At 40.8% G+C, this 15,574-nt stretch overlaps 1 protein-coding gene across 2 annotated transcripts in view; it reads right to left on the bottom strand.

Moving 5' to 3' along the window:
- Positions 1 to 15,574, bottom strand: part of IPP (intracisternal A particle-promoted polypeptide) — a 77,132-nt gene that overhangs the window by 51,292 nt on the left and 10,266 nt on the right. For both annotated transcript variants that reach the window (XM_078664122.1, XM_078664058.1), the window contains exons 2-3: positions 13,675 to 14,020; positions 12,740 to 13,171 (exon numbers count right to left, since the gene is read on the bottom strand). In XM_078664122.1, coding sequence (XP_078520248.1) covers positions 12,740 to 13,171; positions 13,675 to 13,966 — 724 coding nt within the window. In that variant the 5' untranslated portion in view covers positions 13,967 to 14,020. The remainder of the gene's footprint in view (positions 1 to 12,739; positions 13,172 to 13,674; positions 14,021 to 15,574) is intronic.

Genomic DNA, 15,574 nt, shown 5'->3' with positions numbered 1-15,574 from the left:
CGTTGGTAATGTGAACTCTCTGATTAATTTCTAGCTGCCTGCAAGGCTCTAATATTAGCCAGGTACAGCAATCCAACTGCTAGTTTTCCAAGAACACAGCCTTCAACTATAAAGATGGAAGCGTTGTCAGAAGGCCACCATTGCTTCCAGAACATCTGAACAGCTTCTGACACAAATCTTCAGGAATCTTAATATAGCCAGAGAGGTGGCGGTCTATGAACCATTGCACGCCCAAATCAGATGTGAACGATATGTGAGCAACAGAGCAGGATGTTACAAAATAACTTTATCCTGCGCAAGGTAGCTTACTTTTCTTCAGTTGTAAACTTTACAAAAAGGCTCTGATTTGTAAAGTATCCTAGGTTCTTCCATGTACAGGCCTTTTACGTTTCACTTCTTAATCCTTGCACAAAACACAGAGAAATACAGTACAGAGAAATAGGAGGGAGTTAAAGGATTTAGAGCTCCACTTTGGTCTAGAAGAATGCTGAGCAGAAAAATGTTGATCGACAAAATAAGGTGGGAGGTTTCCAATACAACACCACTACTCGGTCAAACCTTATTGGTTTTCCATTTCGTATGAGTGGGGTATGACTCAAGACCAACATCTTAATACTGAAAAATGTAACCTAATAAGCCCACATTCTCTAACTAATACTATAAAAATAATGCAAAAGATAACTGGAGGCTTTGGCAAAATCCAGGGTAAATAACTATCTACAGTGGCCATCCAAACTGCAGATTACAAGAAAATGATACTAAATGATAGCGAAAACACAACTACTTGACTTTGGAGTTAACCTGTGTTAGGAATCCACAGAACATGCACAGCGGGGACAGCAGCGGCGGGAGTCAGTGGATTTAGTATGGTGCAGACAAGACCCTAAGGAGGATGGTGAGGGCGTAGCACGCTGCACATTCCAAAACGCATTATAGGTGCTGGCAAAAATACATGAAGGACTGATCTTTTCACAGGGATTAGGCTAAGTGAGGCAGTAGAGGCACAAGTAAGTTGGAAGTGACGCTCTGCGGGGCTGCCACACAGTAAAGCATATTCGGACCCTGGACTCGCTACGTCTACAGGACCATGTCTTGGACCAATGCTGCGGTGAGGCACATCTGAAAGAAATAGCACACAGCAAGGAGCTAGGGGAGGACCAGGATCTGTGTGACTGGGATGGAGCCACAAGAAAATACACTCTAGCAAGCACAGGGCCAAGGTTTGCACCGCATGCGCTGCAGGGCCGAACCAGCCCACTAGAGGCACAGCAAGCCCAACATCTAACGGACAGATTGGAAACCTGTTGGGGGGAGGAGGTGGAGGCATGTTAGTCAAACAAAATGACTGGATGCATCTAGTTACTTGGACGCTGGTCTTAGGAGGGGGGCGGTAAAATGCCTTGTAATAAGACCCCCCCGCCCCCATACCTACACATACACTGGCTTGAAGGAACCCAAAAACTATTTGTAGTACAGATCAATGGGGAAGGTGCATGGATGACCATTACATTTCATTGAGGACTAGTTAAAACTGCCTTACTCAGGGATTAGGCACGATGCCCCCAAAGAAGCACAACAACAAAAACAGTTACAAACTTTTCCTTAACCCCAGTGAAAAAGTAAAAAGTTAGTTCTGCAAGCTCACATATGAAAATCCAACAAACTGAGACCACTATCTCAGTGAGCCAGTTTCTTAAGGGAAAGGAACACCAATGCAACAACAAAGGAGGAGTACCCAAAGAGGGAAAGAAAATAGAAAAGAATCTCTACTTCTAGAGCACACAGCTCAGGTCCGCACAGTGTGCCCCAACCCATTACCGGACAGTGCATGTCCTTGAAGAAGACCCCTCACTCACCAACCTAGTTGGTGACATGCTTCATCATCGGGGTCCCACCCCATAGGCCGAGTGCCCATAGGGTGTACTGCGACACCGGATTACAGTGGAGCGGGTTAATTTTTTAATTGTGCATAAAATACAGTGATAAGTGTATTAAAAAGGGGCCAAAGCTACTCACTTCAAGACTTTATTCTTGAGTGTTTGAACCCTTATAAAAACAGATATGGACACTCAGAGGACACACAAACTGTAACAGCGAGAACGTCGTGTATAGACTGACATGTCCCTGTAACCTACACTATGTAGGGATACCCTCATAGCTCATACAATCAACACAGGGGGTAGATATGCAATAGTGGCAAAGCCTCTTCAGGGGAGGAAGGTAACAGTAGCCACGGTGTACACCCAAACACAGGCCAGGACAAGTTCCAACTAAACTTTTTGATACTTTAGCCATACTTACAAAGACGACATGTTTTTACAGGAGTTTCAATTTGGAATCCTCTCTTGGAAAGATCATGGCATCACACATCTCACTGTATGCATTTTTCTAGTATTTAACATATACTACAAAGCCACAGGTATGAGAGATGCTTGGAGAGAATTTAATATAAACCGAAGGAACTAAATAGTGTCCCTTCATGCATACCAGACACATGCACTATTAAGTAATGCATACAAAAAAACACTCCTTTCTACCTTCCACCCTAAGAAATCATTTTTTCATAGGATATTCTCAACATCCACAGGCAAATGGATCTTTCACCCTTTCTGGTTTAGGGACAGAGTGCTTAAGGAAGAACTACATACACATATTACAGAGTACTTTCAACTCAAGCTCCAAAGACAACAATAATCATGCATGCACATGGGACGGGTTCAAAGCAGTAATTCGTGGGAAGAGTATATGTGTGCTTCGTAAACCTAAAATAAATGAGACGCAGAGAACAAGAGATGCTAGAAAGTGAACTTGCACAAGCTGAAAATACCCATAAAGCATATCCGAAGAAGATTAAGGAAGAGTACAATGCTTTGTGGTAAATTACATGCAATATCTACTAACAAGGCGAACTGGTTATTCTCTGCCTCAAGAAGAACTTGTACAACCAGGATAATAAAAGTAGGCACGCTCTTAACAAGGGGTGTTCAGACAGAAGATGAAAACAAACTTTTAAAATAGGTAGTGTCAGCTATTTGTATCCGGGGATATAAAGTATGAGACGTTTACATTTTTATAACTCACTTTACACAGCAGACCCGATAGGGTAGAAAAAAAAGAAAAAAAATACCCAACATCTGTCTGTTTACCCCAGGTCAGAGAAGAGCAGAAAGTTGCCCTTGAGGAACCCAATATAGAGGAGGTTAAATGTACTATTAAGAATCTCAAACAGAAGAAAAGCAGTTCTCATTGGAGATGTATAGGAATCAACGATATATAGACAAGCACAATGGCAGAATAACATAATACTGTTCAAGGATGTCAATACTAAGGGGAAAAAAGTCAAACAATCATTGTGTTTGAAAATTTCTGTTGTTTCATAAATACAAAACACTATGTGGTCAGTGTCCCACTTGAGCTAATTAACAGAAAGAAAATCAATTTAATACATAACAATTATACAGACATTACACAAAATAAATACATATTTACAAAAAACAAAACAACCACACTGTAATATTATTAGCCAATGAAACGCGCTCTTGTATGAATCAAAGGGACCGAATAGCTGGCTCGTTTGTATATGTCGATGACGTACCGACCCCTATATAGTGTAAGGTCTCATCAGGACCAAAAGAATGTGGGGAGAGCTAGGGATTAAGAAAAAACATCACAACTACTCCATACTATGGAGCTGCAATGGCACGTCAAGATAATCCATAGTTGACGCCGTATCTGACACATGGAGTATGAACAACCAGTGTGCACACCAAACTTGACAGTTATGGTGAAGAGGGTACTTAGATGGGGACCCCGGGTGGGAGCTAAATGAGGAAACAGAAATGGTGTCAATGGACTGAGCAGAAACTCAACAAGATAGATGGTCTGGCAGTGAGAAAAACAAAATGAATAAAAAAGGCTTACCCGCGAGAAGATGAACAACCACAAAAGTTAATGCTAAAGAATTAAATGAAAGGTGCCACAATGGGGACCCAAGCACCAGTAACAGGTGTAGCACATACCCAGCGTGGTTGTGGAAGATCCTCTGATGTGTTTAAGAGATGCGCTGCAAGAATCTAGCCTCGCAGTGGTGTCCGTGTCAGCTGGATGATGATGCTGCAGCGTTCACCCTTATCATACCAATGGGGAGCGAAGCGGAGGCTTGGAGAGGATGCTTTCCAAAGCTTACGATTGGCCAGAAGGAATAGGCATGGTAGGCGTTGCTATGGGCACGCTATGGCTACATCAACACCAGGGCACGAGTCCGGTATGGAGCGTGAGACACAGAATGTGACCAGTGATACAAGGGTAATGCATTATAAAGTAGTGTATGACTTGTATGTTTATGTTTACCCCATTAAATTACACATGTTTTTCCTGACTACACACCTGCTTTGCTGGCGAGGATGTGTGGTACGAGAAGATTTCACACATATGGTGGGATTGTACAGCAATCAAACCCTCCTGGGCAAAAATCTTGGAAGCCACAAATCAATATTGTGGGATAGCCTATACCCAATGAATTGGCATTTGCGCTGTTGGGACATTGTTCATCCAAGTTGAGTTATCAGGCAAAAGTAGATCAGGTGCTGGTTTGGAACAGCCTACCGGCAGCAAAGATTAGATTCTTATAGTAGCATATTGGAAAAGAAGGAAACCATCACCTATTAAATTTAGGATATCTGAGATGTTGGAATGTAATAGCATTGGAAAGACTGACTGACTGTAACACAAAACCATACAAAAAGATTATGAATAATATAAAAGCTATTTCTAGACTAGGGGACCTCTAGTCTTGTCTACCTCCTACAATTAGAATCTCTAAACCCGTTTCATTTCCCGTCCTGGAGATAAAAGAGACGACAATTAACAGAGTCAAAGACGAATAAGAAAATATTACTGGATCTGAAGGAAATTAAATAATAATGTTTTATACATATGTTGTACCCATAAAAGTTGCACAAACTTTGTAGACTACTGCTGTGATACACCTCACATGTCTTTTATCCATCTATTAAAGGATGGGGTAAACGAGGAGTGTGGAGGGGTGGAAGTGGATTATCTGCTTTAACTATGGAACACTGTCATATTAGGTCTAGCAGTAGTTCTTAACTTGGGGTTGCAGATCCCTGGGGATCATTTTGCCTATTCAGGGGGTACACAACAGTTTCAAAAGTTAAACAATATTAGCAAATAATAAAGAATATATTTAGGGAACCCCCCCCAAAAAAGGACATTTTATAAATGTTCTGTAAATGTGAAGACATTTGAAATTGGAGGCTAAAATGAAGTTGGTACTTGTAACTGGTGGCCTCAACTGAAATACTGGAACGCACCAACAAAGCAACAGCACGCATTAGGTGCTTTCTCTTTTAGAAATAAAATTACATTTTGAAAGCTCCAGCCTTCCCATAAAAAAATTACGAATCAAATAAAAGCTTCTATAATGTGAGAAGGTAATATTTAATGGTTTCTGTATAATGCTTTGGAGGTTCGAATTGTACACTTTTCTTAGGCCAGTGAGTGACCCATGCTTCCAGTTGTGATTCAGTGAGTATCCACAAAATTCAAAAGGTTAAGAACCGCTGATCTATGGTTTTGGGCAATGAAATTTGAATGCAGTTACATGTATTGTTCTTTTTTAACTCTTTTCTAAAAATACTGATAAAAAATAAAATGGTAAAATAAAAGAGGATTAGGAACTCCCATCTAAACAGCTGCTCTCGTAAAGAGTTCATGGTCAGCCTACTACCTAGTAACTAATAGGCGAGGGCATAGTGTCTAATTTTTACAAACATTTATCCAGAGGACTCAATCCAGATAGAAAAGACAATCTTTGTATTGAAGAGGCTTTTCAATGATCTCTACGTGGCATACTCCAGTGGGTATTTCTTGTGCCTAGACTGGGGCCATCAGAATGAGTGGATGGCTCTGGTTGTATGACATTCATAATTACTAGCAAAGAAGAAAATGTGTTTTGCAATTTCCAAACCTAGTCAATGAATTATGGGTTCCTACTGTAAACTATGACAACTTAACTATAGGGTGACAACCGATATTTGGAACAGAGTATGGCGATACAGTCATATACTTAAAACAATCCTCAAGATACAACTCAGAGTCTGTAGTAATAAATTCTAAAACATTATAAGATGGAGAGTTGCGGGGAAGATGCAATGAAGGAGACAACAGAGCGAAACGAGAATGGGAAGAGGTTAACTTCAAGAAGAAGAAAAATGTGGTAGTGCTGCTTAGATCCAAGCGCATCTTCAATTGGAGCAGCAGTAGGATACCTCAAGACGTCATCAACAGCTTTAAGCTCAAGCAATAGGATTGCCTGTAGCTAGACCTCTTTTGGTCCGAGGCAGAGATTATAGACAACGCACAGATGGATTTCCCCAAGTTAATTCATAGGAATTGGCTGTAAAGTGCAGCTGGGCGTTTCAACATAAAAATATATATTAAATGGGACTTCGGTGTGCTGCCAAGCACCTCGAAGTGAGCCTCTACTTTCAGAATCTATTGAGTGGAAAGTTAAAACTTTATTTCTCTCATGTGAAGTCTGGATTGGTAAAATATATTTCTGAAACAGTTGGACAACACAGCAGCATTTTAAACTACCATCTGAATCTGTATTGGGAGCATTGATGCACGGCTGAAACTTTGATGGGCCAAATCCATTTTGATAGAGGTAGAGCTGCACACTACCCATTGCCAGTGTCATTCCTACTAGTTTGACTCTGTTTTCTTGGATTTGTACCTAAGCTCTTTTGCGTTCCTTCCCCTTCTTTCTCTCGGCCTCATCCTCATTTCTCTCCACCCCCCCTCTCTTTATCTCACTAGCCTATCACTGTGGGTCAACCTCCTCCCTCTCCATGTCACCCTTCTCTCGCTGCTTTATCCTACACTCACGGTCTGCTTCACCTCCTCTGTCTCTCTGAATCACCTTATTTCTTTTCTCCGCTTCACCGTCCTCCCTCTTGCTTCCTCACTGTCCTCCACCTTTCTGTCACACCCTCATCCCTCTCTCCCTAACTCTTCCTCCCATCACCCTGCCCACTCTGTTTCACCTTCTCCTCGCTCCAGCTCACTCTTCTCATCCCACCTCACACTTGACTTTCGACAACTCACTCTCATATGTCAGCCTTACTTTCACAGCTGCAGCATATAGGATGAATAATCTGCGGACATAAAGAATGCTTAAGCCGCTTCCATGCACTGAGGTCCACTAATAGCTCTCTGCTTCCCCCTTCAATCCTGGATCACATGATAACTCTGGCGCTATCCTGCCTGCTATTCCCATATGATCGAGAGATTCATCCCGAGGTCCGCCAAAATTGTTATCACGTTACATAGCCCAAAGGCCACTGCAACACCATATCAGAGGAAAGAAGGAGGGACATTCTCCACACAACACCAGGAAGGTCTCTATAAAAGAAATCAGAGGGAAATTAATCTATTTGTTTGTCTCCTTGTTTCTGGATCTCCAGTTCACTTGGCCCCAGTGACACTTCACAAGAAGATTGGAGCTCTAGTGAGAGTTCGGAGAAGACATGGTCATCTTGAGAACTTCCGTCTCCGCATTCTTATAGGGTACTTGTCTAGATTGGACAGACAGCATGGAGATCATGCTTAACGTAGTTTGGTAGGTGTTAGTGCTAAAGATGGAGTTTGAAGTGATTAGGTTAGAGAAGTTGTATATAAAGTGTGTGTTATGTCCCTGGCAGCAGTATACGAGATGGAAATAGGCATGCTGATAGGGAGTAAAAGTGGTGAAAGCGATTTTGTGGAGTATGGTGAGGGTACTGTTTGCTTTGTGTAGGTGGGGTAGCAGAAAGATGTACTGTCTGGAATAAGCCAATATTTGTTTCCGCAAAGGATGAAAGTGAATGTCAGGGTTTGGTTAAAAAGAGGTCATGTTGCAAGCACTGAATGAGGAGATCTGTAATGTTGATGGAGTGTTTCAGTGGAATAAGAGTGAATACATATGACAGTGGGATGCTAAGTGAGTGAATGTTAAATGATTGACTTGATTGACTGTTTTTGGGGGCAGGATAAGTCTCCTACCGTTGCACACATGGAGAATTATGTCGAGGGGATTAGGAGGTTAGTACGGATATTGAAGGTGAACATTTTAGTCTGGAAGCAAGTGCATATATCTTTACAGTGAGATTCCCCCTTTTTTTGAAAATGTGAACTAATGGTACCCACTTCACAGATTATTTTTTTTATTTGAGAGAGGACCCGAGGATCCATTGGATGGGTACATTACTTGGCTGAATTTGGGTGATAGCAGTCTTCTATTCACAGTCACCAACAGTAAATATAAATGTGATTTCCTTGACATTTCGATTAAGGAAGTCTCAGGGTAAGTCAAATTATCCTGAAAACCATCTTACACAAATCCATTACTACCTTATTCAAGTTACCATCCAAAGAGCCTAAAATATCATATTCTTTTTGGTCAATTGCTCCGTTTCTTGAGAAAGTGTACCTCAAATGAGGATTAGGACTGGCATTCTGAATTTGTAAACAACAAACTGAAGGAAAGGTGGTAAGCCAAGAAATCAATAAAGCACTCAAAGAGCGCTAGGTATTATAATAGGGAGAGTATGTTTCAGCAATCTAAGGGAGAGTGCAGTATTGATAGGATTGTGTTTGAGTAATTTCTCTGGGGTGAATAAAAGCATTAAAAATGTCATCAATAAGAAGTGGAAAATCTTGAACAGTGAGGATAGTGCAAAACTGGAAAGACCATTGTTCGCTTCTCAGGGGAAAAGCTAGTCCATACGTACAGAGTGAAGAGACCCCAGATACAAGTACATTTAAACAAAGAAAGGATTACTGCAATCATAGATGTGGAGGGTGCAATGCATGGCAACAGTGTATAGGGGATGTCAAGGTTATTAGGGGATGATATATGAAACTGGATCACTCACAAATTGTTGGAGCTAGAAACGTGGTTTATTTGACCACATGGACTTGGTTATGCTGGTGAAACTAGTCGTGAATTATGAGTTAATATTAATGAACATAGGTTGGCCTTCAGAACAAGGTAGGCGAAAAACTCAGAGGACCATTTCCTTTAAATGGAGCATGGAGAAAGCGCGTTCCATTGGTTCATATTAGAAAAACTTACAGTAAAGAAGAGAGGAGGAAATACTGACAAAGTAAGAAAAGTTAGAAAGCAGCTCTTCATGTTAAAATTGAATATCTTTACAAGTGGACAGAATAGTAGAGAAGAATTTGCATGTTTCGTCACTGTGTAATACAGGCGCTAGGTGTTGATTTTTTTTCCCATGCTGGTACACATCTAGAGAAATATTTAGGATATGTTTCTATAGTTTTTAGGATCAAGGAGTGGAAAAGGACAAATAATAGCCAGTATTTAACAAGAACAATTGGGGACAGGGCATACGTCTAAATTAATTGGCTTCTTAAAGCAGATGTATATATTCTGGCTTATCTACACCCTTTATGGGTGCCCAATAGCAACTAGTTAATTAGTAAGGTAAGAGATAAGGTTATGTTTTAACTTAACAGAATCCTCTTGATTAAAGCTGCAAAAGAATGCATTTGTTACTGTAATAAGAAGAGGCATCTGATTTTAAAAAGTCCTGGAGGATACAGACTGACAGGAACACAAGGAGGTATAGTTATAATACTGGGCAAAGAAGCCACTCCAAGATGACTGCTACGTTAGGCAGGAGGTGGATTCTTTTGAGTGCAAGCGATGCGTCATGTGCCACATAGTATTTCTGATTCCAGGGATACATTAGACAATGGATTTTGAAGGTAGAGATGTAGACCGGTGTGTGCGCTGCACTGTATATTAGAGTATTAGATATACAAACGGCAGACAAGTGGGGTATATTTTGTGTACTGATTGAGAAGCATGAGAGGTAACATTAGGAGGCACCAGGAAAAAAAGCTACTCAAAGATTGCGCCCAAATACAAATGCTGGATTCATTCGAGACTCCATGAGAAGTCAGGTGATATGTGAGGGTCGCACGGGAGGGCAATGCAAGGTGCTTTGTACTGATATTGGACATATGGACTGGCGTACTAGTGAGTTTGGTATTTCGTTTCTGGAGGTGACCATGGATGCATTGCAGACGGATAGAGTTTGAAAATACAGGTCAGTAGAATACGCTTTTTTAAAAAAAAAAAACATTAGTGTAATAGCAACTTAGAACCAAATGAGGAGATTTTCATCTGTGAGAAGATATAGTTTCCTACTACTTTGGGATAAAAGGGATGTAATGTTGCCTAGGTTACTTTTAAACAAAGGGGAAATGTGATATGATATATGCTGGTGATGACAAGCAATATTGAGGAATTCAATATACGGTTTCTCCCTCCCTTTAGACTATCAGAAGGTGGTATATTGGAATACATTATGCTGGGGAGCTATTTTCAAGTGTGGTGAGAGCCGGGCGATTATTTATAGGTGAGGGTTAGGTAGGCGCAAAGTTTGTGCCTTACATATTTTTAAAGTGAAAAGTGTTGCCCTTTCAGGGACAGTGGAATACCTATGGTTAAATACTCCCTGGAAGGCGTGATTATACATTCTGTCCCCATGAACACAGAGTAGAAAATATTTACTGGAACACAAGCATAACCCGCGTCAGAGCATCATCCTTGGGTGTACTCAGGTGAGATGATTCATTGTTTGGTGATCGCTAGATGCCTGCTCATGGAAGGATTTTTTGATGGACATTTGTTCCTTTTTAAAAAAAATTGTAGGCAGGACCATATATCTCCTGTTGAGGAATAAGGGATTGGTTGGTGATCATAATTTATTGATGTCAACATCTCCAGCTGGCGAGTGCCTATAATCCATAACAATTAAGGATTGTAATAAGAATGAGTGAATACCAATTTAGGGAGTTATGGTGTTATTTAGAATCATAGGGGGTTTGTATACCACAAAATGAAGAGGAATTCTTTTTTGAAATTGTGAATTAACACAAAGCAAGGATGGGGGATGTATAGGGTTTTAATTTGGAACTGGTTGCATGTATTTTATTTAAGTAATATCTGAAATTAAATGTTGCGTTTGACACGAATGCCTATGCATTGCTGTTTAAATATGATGCTTAATGTTTATGTTCTTTTATAGATATCATATGACAAAATATTGGGGAAGAGATATTTACATTGTCCTGAAGAAGGACGCTGTTATTTGTGGTGTCCACCGAAAAGTGTTGATTAATTGTTGAAGACATGATCTGCAATGCACTGGAGATCTGTACATTTTATTTAATGAATCCATTGAGACCAGGTACCATAAAAAGTGAACGTGCTTGTTTGTGAAGATCAAGTGTAATGTCTTAGATGATTTTCCCTTTGTTTTATATATGCATTGTATTTTTAAAGGTGTTATTAAATATATGAAATTTTAAAAGTGCAAAATATTTTATTGTGTTTGTATGAAAAATTTAAAGGCATATATATATATATTCTATTAATCTTCTTGTGGTTGTGTTTTCTGATAATGTAGCAGTAATGTTTATTTTTGTCAGGGATCAAAGAGTTTGTACCATAAATTCAAATTCAATTTGTCAGGGAGCAGCTATTTTGAATGTGTGCACTCTCATGCCAGCGAGTAAAAGTTACTGGGCAGCTGACCCAAATGCCGTTTTGCTAGGTAACAGGTGCACACGGCTTGAGTCATTCAGATTTAGAATAATTTTGTCAGGGAGCAAATATTCCTGGGCACATTACTCAAGTTCAATTTCGCCATGAAGAAGATATTCAAGCAAGCCAATTTTACATAGTACATTCAAGTGCAATTTTAACAGGTAATTCTATATACATAGTTCACTATATTAAAGTGTTATGATGGAGCAGATGCTTTTGCACAGGTCAGTCAAAAGCGGTGTTTGAAGGAGGAGGGGCGCGTCTGCAGGTGTGATGGATTTAGATAACATTTCCAGGGTGTCAGTAGAGATGTCTAAGTGTGTGTGTAGGAGAGTTGCAGTTCTGGTGCCTACCAAATACAACGTGGTAATGTTTAGGCTAGAGGCATTCTGGCCCACCGCCCTGTCGGGACAAGGCCGAAACACGGTTTTAGCTCATATCTATTTTTAGCGTTACACTGACACCTCAGAACAAACACTTTGAAACAGTAAAAGAAAAAAGAAAAACAAGACAGAAGGACATGTGGATTGTGACATAGGAAGATGCAATCAATCCACAGAGGGGTGCAATGGTCAGATAAGGTGGAAGGTGCTGTGCAATGAGCCATGCTGGTCTTTCTGTGGTTTGCCAGATGAAAGCACATCCCTGCTCAGGTCTGAATGAAGAATGTGGCACATTCACCGCAACCCAGACCTTACAATAATTCAGTAACATGAAATAGAACAGACAAAGGTCAATGCTACTGTATTTCACTCGTGACCTGCATCATCTCATGTTATTCCTGTACAGGAGCGCACCCACAACCTAGCTAGTGTGTGCCACAACTGAGCTGCAGTACCTTCTGCTGCTTTAATAGTCAAACAAATGAGAAGCTCTAGCAATGTACCTCAGCCAGGATCTACAGCACAATCTGCAAATCAACTGCTGGGATCCACACACAGCTCCAACAATGGCCCTAAATGATCTGCCATTGAACCCCTGCAAAGAAGTGCCCACAAAGACCATTACCAAGAATAAAATATTTTCCCCTTTTATGTAAAAATACCTATGGACTTTCCGGTTTACAGGTAGAGGCTATGATGTTCTAAACAATGTTACCTTCAATGTACTTCATAAGTTGCTGTGGTGGCAGCAGTGGGAATCGGACTGGGTCCAGCACCTCTACCACATGCCGTCGACGTTGGACCAAATCTTTGAGAATCCAGGACATGGCGGCTCCAAACACCTGGTACTCGTCCTCGATGCTCAGCTCCTCGCTCCGTAGTAAGCGCACCAGCTGTTCCTTGGTGAGTGCCAGGAACTCCTCCCCACTCTGTACCTGCAAAAAGTGTGTGTGTATGTAGTTCTCCGTAAACTCTAGCAGCTCGTGGCAGCTGATCTGCTCAGAGAACTGGAAGAAGCCAATGCAGTTGGAGGCATCAATCTGCCCCTTCAAAAAATCACTGCACAGGTTCACTACCTCGGTGAGTTGCAACATGTCGGCTGCCGTCAGAAGTTCTTGCACATTTGCTGGACTGATGGAGACCACACCTGCAGGGGAAGGGGTTAAAAACAGAAAGAGCACCTTTACAGCTGCAACATATATAATAACCATAGCAAAACATCCTAAAATAAAAAAAACTTTACATTTTAGGCTTGGAACCTAAAGCTTGTAAGCCCTCACTGTAAAAGGCTTCCTCAATGTGCGGGTTTATACTTCACTTTTCAAAACACCTCTTTTTTAAAAGAGCCCCTTCCTATTTTACAGCTTGTAACAACACACTGTAAAAATAGCACACCTCCCTGTCAGTGGGCATATATTCCACAGCTGATACTCCTTATTGGAAATTGCTTCTCTCCAGATGTGGACTCATTTTACCTTCCTTTTAACATCTGTGTGTAAGGAAAACCTTTCCCATCTTTCAGTAGCACATATTGTAGCCTACAAATCCCCTTGCTCTTAAGGGAGAGGGGGCCAGTCTTGTTAAACTACCTTGATATCCCTTCCTGCTACAACAGCACAGCCTCTGGGGGGAGATCTGCCTCTGCTGTACCTGTGTAAATGAAATCCAGGAGAAGCTGGAAGATGCTGGATTCCACACCCAAGATTTGCACCACCTCTTTTGAGGACTCGCTCATGCCTCCGGAGAGCAGGGCGGCAAAGTAAGGACTGCTGGCAGCCAACACCAGCCTGTGCACTGCAAACTGCGAATCCCCCACCACCAGTCGTACATCACACAGATCTGCTTGACCTCTCATAGTGTTAATCTGCGCCAGGATCAGTTGCGCATGCTGGTCGGATGAATGGAGGGTCCCAATGGATTTGTTTGGTGTAGAGGTCTCCATCGCTGATGATCGGCTGCGAGCAATGGTGGTAAAAGGGTATCCATAACCAGTCACCTGAGCAAAAACAAAACACAAAGCTTTAGAGTTAATATCATCATTTCAAAGTTGAATGATCTTTGATCAACTGTTGGCTACTGAATTCCTCTATAGTGCAGGAGCACTGCTTTGGGGCCAAAGCAATGCTTCCATGCCATGCTATTGAATCACTTTCGGCAAGCTAGTTAACACTCAATTAATTTTGCTATGGATTACATTTCACTTCTGATTAGCACTTGGAAGTGGGCTATGCATGCTGACTTGTGCACAAACAAGTTAGAGGTGTCGTAGAAAAGACAGGGATTGACCAACAACCCGGAAAGAACTTCAACCAACCCTGGCAACCTTTAGTCCAACCCATAAAATAATGCCTGAAAAACTGATGATATATCCTCCTTACAGTGGTTCTCGATATCACCTTCAGTGAGGATTCAATCTTGGCATGCAGAGGGGTTCTGCACCTCGCTACTGAATTTATTTTCAAGATGTTGCTGTAATGTTTATAAACAATAAAGTTTTTAACACGAACAAGATGCTTATTTGTGTGGCACTTGGAAGCCTTGAATCTGGAAATAGAACTGGGTTTTTAGAAGGCTTGCGGCATGCACAGGCATCCATGTGATGTTTTTGTGTATCATTATAATGATGTGCTGCTCACCTGGTGAGAAACATCAACACAATGTGTGAACACTATTTTCTAAGGAAGTACTGCATGAAGGTCTAGCGTGGAAGGTAACTTTTCGCTTTCTGATGACGTTCACAAGACAATTTTAGAAAAATAGTTTCCTGAAATATTTGAAAAGGTGGCATTTTTATCCCGCCCTCAAGAAGGAAAGGTTTCGGAGATATCCATGTCTTTAGGTCAAGAGACTGGTGCGACACCACACATGGCTTCCAATACGTTTGGGGGTTTCGAAACAAAAAAATAAGGTGAAATGAAGAACTTTTTTTTTTTTCAAACAGTAGCAGCAGACTTTTTTCGGTTTTAAAAGCTAAAAGCATATACAAATATGCAATAAACTGTCAAATAATTTCAACACCAATATACATGCATGTAATGCTTAACACTGACAATTGGAGAACATAGCACACTTTTATTTTTGAGGTTTAATGGTTTGCAGGATGTAGCTCTTACATATAAATTACCTCACCTGCATATATTAAAAACTATTCACAATAAACCCAATTTACAATATTGCATATTACACTACATCATAAAAACCTAAAGTGCAATTATGTGCATTAGATTCCTAAAAATTACTGATTGGTTTCAAAATAGACTATCAGTCCAACTGATCATGAAGTTAAAATCTCAAAAAAAGCTATTTGTTGTCTATGACGTTACGGCTTATGACATACATTAACAGGTATTTAGACAAGGCAGACATTTTAAACAATTTGTTTGCAGAATGTTGATTGAACTTGTCCCAAGGCCATTACAGAGCTTTACTGGGGAACCAGGTATTACACATTTTTTTATTATTTTTTGGTATCAGTGGGTGACGTGATTTTCTCAGACTCAGGATGTTGAGCGAAGGCCTGGTTTTGAACCTGGTTCCTCACTTTCCAAGT

Source organism: Lissotriton helveticus, chromosome 1_1, assembly GCF_964261635.1.
Source record: "Lissotriton helveticus chromosome 1_1, aLisHel1.1, whole genome shotgun sequence".
Lineage (NCBI taxonomy): Eukaryota > Metazoa > Chordata > Amphibia > Caudata > Salamandridae > Lissotriton > Lissotriton helveticus.
Note: the sequence above shows the minus strand (reverse complement) of the source record. Positions and strands in the feature narration are given on the sequence as shown.